At 39.2% G+C, this 9318-nt stretch overlaps 1 protein-coding gene across 4 annotated transcripts in view; it reads left to right on the plus strand.

Moving 5' to 3' along the window:
* Nucleotides 1-2980, plus strand: part of DDIT4L (DNA-damage-inducible transcript 4-like) — a 3845-nt gene extending 865 nt beyond the window's left edge. For 3 of the 4 annotated variants that reach the window (XM_005857227.2, XM_014543031.1, XM_014543022.1), the window contains 2 exons: nt 239-374; nt 2144-2980. In XM_005857227.2, the coding sequence (XP_005857289.1) occupies nt 284-374; nt 2144-2634 (582 nt within the window). In that variant the 5' untranslated portion in view covers nt 239-283 and the 3' untranslated portion in view covers nt 2635-2980. The remainder of the gene's footprint in view (nt 1-238; nt 375-2143) is intronic. The other variant, XM_014543018.1, reaches the window with a different exon arrangement.
* Nucleotides 2981-9318: the final 6338 nt, after the last annotated feature.

Here is a 9318-nt window from a genome sequence, read left to right on the forward strand (position 1 = left end):
GGCCGGGCCGTGGAGGGGGCTGAGCTCCGCGGGACAAGTGGGCCAACTTTGAATGGGTTTCAGGTGGTGGCAGTAGCTGGCATCTCCGCTCGTGAGACTGCAAACTTGAGTGGCAGGGACCGGTTCCTTCCCTTTGGAAAAAGAGTGCGGGGCTAGTCTGGGGACGCGGGGCCTTTTAGGAGCCTCGGCACGTCTTTCCGGCTCTTGCCAATCTGTCCTGGTTGCCTGCTTTTTCCAGCGCCCCAGGCCGTTCTGCCCCGCGAGGGAAACGGAGCCGTTGACCATGGTTGCAACTGGCAGTTTGAGCAGTAAGAACCCGGGCAGCATTTCAGAGTTGCTGGACCATGGCTTCTACCCGGGGAGCCTGATAAACGGTGAGTGTCCCAGTGCCCGCCTCTCTCTGCTCCAAAGGTTGCAGCCCCTCTATGGGATCGGATTGGCAGGGAGGCGGTGTCGCCCCTTTCCTCAGTGGAGGTGCCACAAAATCCATCTGAGAAAACTTCTTTCCAAACTTTCTAGCAACTTCTGACCATGATAGTGAGAAACAAAATAAATAAATTAATTAAATAAATACTAAATACTGAGGGCTGTATAGGTCTAGTAGGTTGCTAAGAGGCTCTTTGGGATGAAAAGTTATGTAGGTTCCTTACCCTACTTGGTTGTAAAGTTTTGGTGAATTTTAAGTGTTCAGTTATGTATGTTTTAACAAGGGTAATCATGGTAGTCACTACCATGACCCTCTCTCCCCAAATTCCCATGGACCTATTTGCCATCAATTCTCTCCTCTCCCTCTCCCCCGTTTACTTTTGCCTCTAGAGTTTTGTGTAAATGGAATCACATAATATGTACTCTTTTGTAACTGGTTTCTTTCCTGCAGTTCAATTATTTTGAGATCCTTCCGTGGTTGTTGCTTCTATCAGCATGTGTTCCTTTTTATTGCCGTGTAGTATTCTATTTGTGGCTGTATCCATTATTCTGTTTTTAATGCCAGAAGAAAATTTTAAAACTGCAGTGATGCTGGTCATGCTGTCATTTGCAATTTTAAGCAGCAGTTTCTAAGTGCACACATTGCCCTGCGGTGAGGAGCTGTGTGGGCACAGGCCAATCGCTGAAGACCTTTGGGCCCTCCTCATTTAGAAGGCAAAGTGGCTGATCTAATTTTATAGGCCAACTCTCTAAATTCTCTGTCTTCAGCATATGAAGCCTTATAATTTGGATTGCATTTGTTTTATTTAGTTATAAAAAAAAACAATGATCTAAGAGAATACGCAATGTGGGGAAACCACAACAGCCAATGAGGGTGAAGTAGGCTTAGGGAAGAGAGCCCGCACGACCTCTGCCTGCATCCAATTGACTGGGTGTATGGCATCTTGCCAAGTGGTAGGATTAATTTGGAAGGAAGGTGACCAAATGCAGACCTATCTCTTTTCCTTGCGCAAATCTAATTTTGTTTTCCTAGGACTATTTTGTTTTGGTTGGCCATGGAAAACTACCCAGCTAGTTATAAATATCCCGGTGGACCTCAAAGGTCTTCTTTGAGCAATTTTTAATCAAAGAGGTTGAAGCTAAAATTGGAATTTACAGGTCATCCCAGTAAAGACTTTTAAAGAAAGAAACAGATTTAATAAATATGTAATATAGCTCCTCAGATTCATCCTAAAATTCATCACTTAACAATAGCAAAAATTTGGTATTTTAAAAAAATAAACTCATATATTCTCAGAGTCAGAAGGTAACAGTTCCTTAGTAAAAAAAAAAAAAAAAAATGTATATAACCGTTTTTACTCTAGAAGTAATGCATGTTCCCTGTAAAATAAATTGAAAAGTTTCCTAAGCAAGTAAGGGAGCGAGAAATGAAAGAAAATCACTAATAATCTAGGATACCCATAGATTTTTGATCCATAGTCTTTAAGATTGTGTGTGTGTACACAAAAATTTCTTAAAAAATGGTTGTATCCTATCCACTCTATTTATCAAAACCTTTATTTCCACTAGTAAACATCAAAGGGAGATCAGCTGATCTAACATTGGATATATTGGAAGCAGGTAGATGTGGTAGAGACCAATGTTGCTATCTTGGTATGTTTTTCCTGCTCCTGGATTTCTTTTTTTTTTTTTTACTTCAAACTTCTATTTTCTACAGATTTTGACTACTGGGATTATGTTGTTCCTGAACCCAACCTCAATGAGGTAATATTTGAGGAGACGACTTGCCAGAGTTTGGTCAAAATGCTGGAGAACTGTCTGTCCAAATCCAAGCAAACCAAACTGGGTTGCTCCAAAGTCCTTGTCCCTGAGAAACTGACGCAGAGAATCGCTCAGGACGTCCTGCGCCTCGCCTCCACCGAGCCCTGCGGCCTGCGAGGGTGTGTCCTGCACATCAACGTGGAGGTGGGCAATGTATGTACAAAGCTGGATCGGATTGTGTGTGACTCCACTGTGGTGCCCACCTTTGAGCTTACACTCGTGTTTAAGCAGGAGAACTGCTCATGGACCAGCTTCAGGGACTTTTTCTTTAGTCGTGGTCGCTTCTCATCCAGCCTCAGACGAACTCTGATCCTGAGCTCAGGATTTCGACTTGTTAAGAAAAAGCTTTACTCCTTGATTGGAACGACAGTCATTGAAGAGTGCTAAGAGGGAAACATTTTACTAGTAAAAGGTCCTTTTTATGATTGGGTAATAAAACTGCAGCTGCTCAGTTACAGTCATTGTAGTTTGCCCTGCCTGCTTTCAAGGAAAAACCCCCAATCAAGTTCTTCTGCATTTCATAGTCACAGCAAGCCCAACTAAAGGGATTATTCTGTGGCTTTTGAGAAATGACCCCCATGTCTGCATTATATCACTTTTTTTTTTTAACAAAATGGAATGGCATGGAATACGGAAGGAAAAGGAGCAATCCACTTTAGCTTTGTATTTGACTACACAAAGTTTTCCATGTAGTCTTGCTGATAGACCATTAAACCAACTTTGTTTAGTTTGATTTTCATATTGCTTTTTTTCTTCTGTAAGTTTTCAGAGTGATCCTATCAATCACAGAATCTTACTGAGTGATGCTTAGTCCATCAAAACATCCAGAAGCCCACACCACCAATTTCCTGCCCCTACCCTCATTTGAAGGGTCCTTATACAGGAGAATAGAATTAAGTGGGTGAGCATAATTCACACTTAACCCCATGCAAGAGTGAATAAGAAACCAACAGAAGAATAGAACTACTTCACTGTTTTTTTGCATACTCTTCTGGGTATTTTTGTTAGTTTGATTTAGTGTGTGTTTTTAAATACGTTTTATTGATTTTTAGAGGAAGGGAGAGAGAGAAACATCCATATGAGAGTGAAACATCGATTGGCTGCCTCCTGCATGTCCCCTACCAGGGATCAAGCCGTAACTTGGGCATGTGCCTTGACCGGGAATGGAATCAGCAACCTTCCAGTGCACAGGAAGATGACCAACCAACTGAGCCACACCAGCCAGGGTTTCACTCTTCTGTTCTAAAGAGGTGGCATAAACTGAAGCTGCCATTTAATAACTACAGTGTTGTTTTACATAACTTCATGGACAATATAAACTCAGTTTTTCTAGTTCTCAAGTATTGAGTGATATCTTTAAACTAGAAAGAATGGAAAATGTTAAGCTGTTATTTTGCATATAGTTAATTTCTCTTTTTTATGTGAATGTATATGGAGATAGGACATGAGTTCTCAGTTCTCATCCCTTTCTCATTCATTTGATAATCTAGCTTCTTTTCACTATTACATATGCTTAATCTCAGATGAACTCTCCCACCGGTCAGTGTTATCTCATCCCTGGCCTCTCCTAGGAACTCAACTATCTTTACCCATTCTTCAAAGGAGATAGCTGTATTCTACCACTTTTCATTATTAAGATAGGTCTATTACAACAGACTAGAGAATGAAAGCCAGGATGGAACCCAGCTTTCTTCAACCTAGGATACCTGTCCCTAGGGAACAATAAAGGCCTTATGTTTTTCTTGTTCTTACTGTCTTTTTTATGCTAATGAGAGAATGTAACCTCTACACTACAGTGTTCATTTCTGCAAGTCCTTCACATCCTTACTATAGGTCATGAATAAGGAATTTATTCACATCTTCTGTCCAAGCTATTAGCATCACTTTACGTACCTGAGGGAGGGTGGTAGGGACCGATGGCTTCATCCTGGTGTAACTCAAAAGCAGGTAGATCCTGTTACTCTTCCTATAGGTGACCTAAAACTTCACTATTCAAACCAGAAGGCCCTCTCTAGGGCTGGGCCAGTGTAATTTAACCGTGTTTGGCATGTCTATTATTAGGGTTCTGACAGTCACTGTGATTCTGTGGGCGAGGCTTCTCTAGCAGGATGTAGAGCTGCTGTCCCTTTTCCTCTAAACAGCTGTCTTGTATGCTCACAAAGTGGTGATAATGGCTTATGGAGACCTTTAATTAATATTTCTGTTAAAGGAAATTACAGTTTGTCTATTTTTGACAATAAAGCATCATATATTTTTAAATTTTTTTGTCCTCTTTGTCTTTTCTGAGTTTTATTCAATGATCACCCTAAAATATACTTGACAATATTTGAAGGAAAATGACAAAACATTTATCTATCATTTAAGTGTTTTGCTTCATAATTTTTCAAATACAAAAGTACATTTTATAGGGAGATAATAATTTGAGCTCCTTTGGCAACCACCTTTAAAAACAACAACAACTCATGGTGTAAATGCTTTTCCTATAGTTTTCCTAATGACCAAATGCAAATATATCAAATTGTGAGATCCGTGTACATTTTTATTTTTATCAGAATATTCCATTTGAATCATGTCTTTCTAGTATCACTGTTATTCATCTTACCTATCCTTTCTGTTTCAAATTTCTGGTCATTAGCTCACATTTCTCTCACTACATAACACATTTAATAAGACTTGCTAACTGGTGGGCACTGTACTAGGTGCTTTATATAAATTCTTTCATTCCTCACAAGAGTCGTATGAAATGAAACTACTGTCATCTCCATGTTATAGATAAAGGACCAGACACAGACAGGTTAAGTAACCTGCCCAATGCCACCAAGTTAAGCAACAGAGCCAGAGTATAAACGAAGCCAACTGCTGCCTCCAAAAGCCCAAACCAGCGCAGAGACCATATTCACAGAACCAAGAGTCTACAAAAACCATGTCAGAAACATTTGCCCCTAAATTCAAAGTACAATTCTTATGGTGGTTTCTTGTCAGGTAGGAAAAAGGAAGAAACTACAGTACTGACAATACTCCCCATTCACTGGAGCAGAGCTGTGCTTAGAATAAGAAGTCCAAGTGTTTAAAAGATGCATTTCATTCCTTCCACCTTCATGCCTATCCTAGACAAGTAGCCTAAAAAAAAAGTGTGATCTGTGCCCTAGCTACCTTTATTGAGAAATAAATCTGTTAGCTACAGTGCGTGATGGCCTCCTAAAATAATGAAATGCCTTATTTTCCTCTTATTAGTAGAAAGATACCATTTTATAGTAATGATGCCATTGGAATTAACCCAGTTATTAATTAATTAATAGGAAAGGAGCAAAGGGGAGGCTGGATAATATAGACATACAGTTTGTGCCAGGAAGCTGCAGCTTAGCGCTCTCCAGGTCTGTGCCCTGCAGATCCTGGGGACCCTGGGAAAAGGGACTGAAGAGAGAAAGAATAGACACATGCCCAGTAAGGTCTGAATAACATAGGAAAGGTGATTATCTGTCCGTCACACCTGGGAGCAGGTTATTGGCCAAAATAGGCATGGCCACTGCCAGAGACCCAATCTGGGATACGTAAGCTCCTGAACAAAGGGAGTTCCTCTTGCCCTTCTCTTTTGCTGCTCACTCCTGGCTCCTGGCTTGCAGGGCCCTCACACCCTGCACCGGCCCACATGGCCAACGGCCACATGGACCCCACACAATAGACTGATGGATTGCAACTAGCCCGATGCTCCGCCGGACTCAGCTCCGCCATGGAACGGAAACTTTGGACACTGGCTTTGCTTCTAGCTCTGCTAAAGCCCTAGCTGCACCTTCTCCGGGACTGGTTTAAGGGAAATAGGACTTTAGAAATCGCGGGTTATAACTTCACACAAATAAAAATCACTGATTCTCCCGTGGGAGTCTTAGAAAATTCTTTTTCTCAAGATGTCATAAGAACCTGACCCCCAGCACCCAGTGGAGAAAGAGATTCCCCACTTCTACTGGTGGACACCCCACTTCCACTAATAACAGAAACGGATTCAATATCCTGAATCTATTTCTCCAATGTTCTATATCCTCATGGAGTCAGCTTCATATGGCACTATGGACAACTTCCCATTTGCATAGTAGACGGATATACAAGTATAAAAGTCTTAGGTCTACTACATTCAGTTCTCAGTGATCTAGATTGGTTTAAACAAATGACAATAACAAAAGTCCAAGGCATGTTGTTGGCACATGAGGGAAGGAAGGGTACATGGTCATGAGCATCATGCAACTGTTCAAAACCCCAGACTCTTGCCTAGACTCTGCTATTGATTTTTGACTCATAAGACTCCACTGGGTCCTCTGAATCTGCCACAGACAAGAGGAGAGAGACTGAGGGATCTCATAGAGACTTAGGAACCAGGTGGAGGAGTGATGGACATGACTTCTGTCTGCATCCCACATAGAACTCAGCCACGCAGCCCCATTAAATTGAAAGAAGAGCTGCGAAATGTGGTTGAAAGGTGTGCTTAGGAAGAAATGAGCTTGATGAACTGTTTCTGACACATAGGAAGAGGCAAGTTAGTCTAGGAACTAATAAAGAACCCAGACACAGACCTACACATATATGAAAAGTTGGTTTACAGCAGAATTGTACCTTCAGATAAATGGGTAAAGGATGGTGTTTTCAATAATTGGCGCTATAATAATTATCTATATGGCAAAAAATGAAATTGGATGCATATACGTCAAGCATGAATATCAATTACAGGTTTATTAAAGAATTAAATATGAAAGGGAAACTTTCAAAAGAGAATATAATTTTTATGATTTTGATGTAAGGGAAGATTTCTTAAAGAAGATGCAAAAAAAGTGAAACTTCTATTTATCACATAACACTATAAAGATAATAAAAATACAAGTCATGAACTGGAAGGAAGTATCTTCCACAATTATAACTCAAAAAGAGTGACTACCAGAATATGTTAAGAATTCCTTCAAAACAATTAGAAAAACAAACAACCCAAAAGAAGAAATACGGGCAAAAGCTTAGAATAGGCACGCTACTGTAAAGGGCACTCAGATGGCCGATAAACACATGCAACGATCCTCAGTCTAACCAGTAATTAGGGAAATGCAAACTAAAAGCACAATAAGGCAGTAAGGTATAACACATCCACATTGGTCAAAAAAAAAAGTTCAACATCGGGTCATTCAGATGTTGGTGAAGATATGAAGGGAAAAATACTCCCTGCAACATGCCCATATATGTGAATTCAGTCTGGCATTCTTTTGTAAAATTGAAAATAAGCATATTTTATGAGAATACAATTCCATTTTTAGTTATCAAATCTAAACAAGTACACTACTGCCTTATTTTTTAATTGCCATCTAAAATTTTCACCCTAATTACAAATAATTTTCATCCTCGTTACAAGTAATTTTAAGTTTCAGGGTGTGGTAAATACTGATCTTTTAAAATAAAAATGATTACATCACCTTGTTAAATGTTTCCAATGGAATGTAAATAGCACAGTAATTTAACACCAAATTTTATTTAGAAAAAACTAAAATAGGGTCTTCAACAGTATAAATTTTTCAGTGTTACTTTTTAAAGTCTAGGTTTCTACTGAATTTTACCTTTCTGTTATCTATTTTAAGTTTGACAGTCGGTATTCTCTACAATAGAAACAAAATGATTTGTTAAATGTTCTGTAATCATAAGGCTCTTCATTTTTTGACTGAGTTAACTTTACAAATAATAGAGCACAATGATCAAAAACAACATTAAATATGTTTTCAAACTTTCTAAAACTATTAAACACAAAAATAATATCCCTTAGTGAGATAAATTTAAATTAGTTAATTTATACATATTGTTTTATTGCTAGAATTAGAGGATTAAGCATCATTTCCTATTTTTTGTTTCTATGGATGTAAACTCAGAAAACATATTCTTCATATCATTAAGTATATGGGAATCAAGATTTGGTTATTACAATTATCAAGTAGTAATCAATCTTTGAGCTACCTTCAAGATATATGTCAAAATCACACAAATATCTATTACCAAAAGTATTTTAAATAATCAATGCACAGACAATTAAATTAGATTTTCTTTCAGTGTTGTTGAAATCAAAGACTAAAAACCACCTGATTGGCAAAAGGACTTGTTACTTTGGTATATTAGTCTGCTCAGGATGCCTTAACGAAGTACTATAGATTGATTGGCTTAAACAATAGGAATTAATTTCCTCATAGTTCTGGTGAACCAAAAGTGTGAGATCAAGGTGTTGGCAGGGTTGGTTTTGATGAGGAACTCCAGAAGTTAAATTTTTTTTACTTTAATTATGTAGTTAATAGGCTTGGTGATTAATGCATGTAGAAAACTATTGTTCCAGGAACTGAAATGTATGACAGGACCTACCCTGACTCCAGGAGACCTGCAAGCAATTCCACCTTTGCACCCCAGGAGGACCGCAAGTGGTCAAGATGGTATCTGAGCCATTGTGCTCCAGGGAGAGAATGTCCAGGACAAGGATGAAGAATCACTGGTCAGTAGATGAAGGGATGCTCAGAAAATCGCTGGATTGTATCTTTTTTCTGATTAATCTTTTTCTTGAATTCCAAACCCATTACCTACACTTTTCTTCTCCATATAAAAAAGTTCGACTTGAGATGAGATATGACGGTCTTTGGGGTACATAACCCACCATTTGAGTAAAGCATCCATAAAGATTCAATCCTTCTCTCTATTTATTGGTTCTGGTAGAGACAGATAACAGGAACATAGACTTTTCCTGTTTCATATTCTTCTGAGACCTCTCTCCTTGTCTTGTTTTTTTTTGTTTTTTGTTTTTTGGTTTTTTTTTTATTCTTTTTTAAAAAAATATTATAATAAGTATTACAAAGGGTATTACATATGTGTCCTTCCCCCCCCCCCGCCCTTGACAATCCCCTGCCCTCCCTTACCCCCCAGTGTCTTATGTCCATTAGTTATGCTTATATGCATGCATACAAGTCCTTCGGTTGATCTCTTACTCCCCTCCCTTCTGCCCCCCAACCCTCTCTGGCCTTCCCACTGCAGTTTGACAATCAGTTTGAGGCAGCTCTGCCTCTGTAT

This window comes from Myotis brandtii, unplaced genomic scaffold, assembly GCF_000412655.1.
Source record: "Myotis brandtii unplaced genomic scaffold, ASM41265v1 scaffold1087, whole genome shotgun sequence".
In the NCBI taxonomy this organism is placed as follows: Eukaryota; Metazoa; Chordata; class Mammalia; order Chiroptera; family Vespertilionidae; genus Myotis; species Myotis brandtii.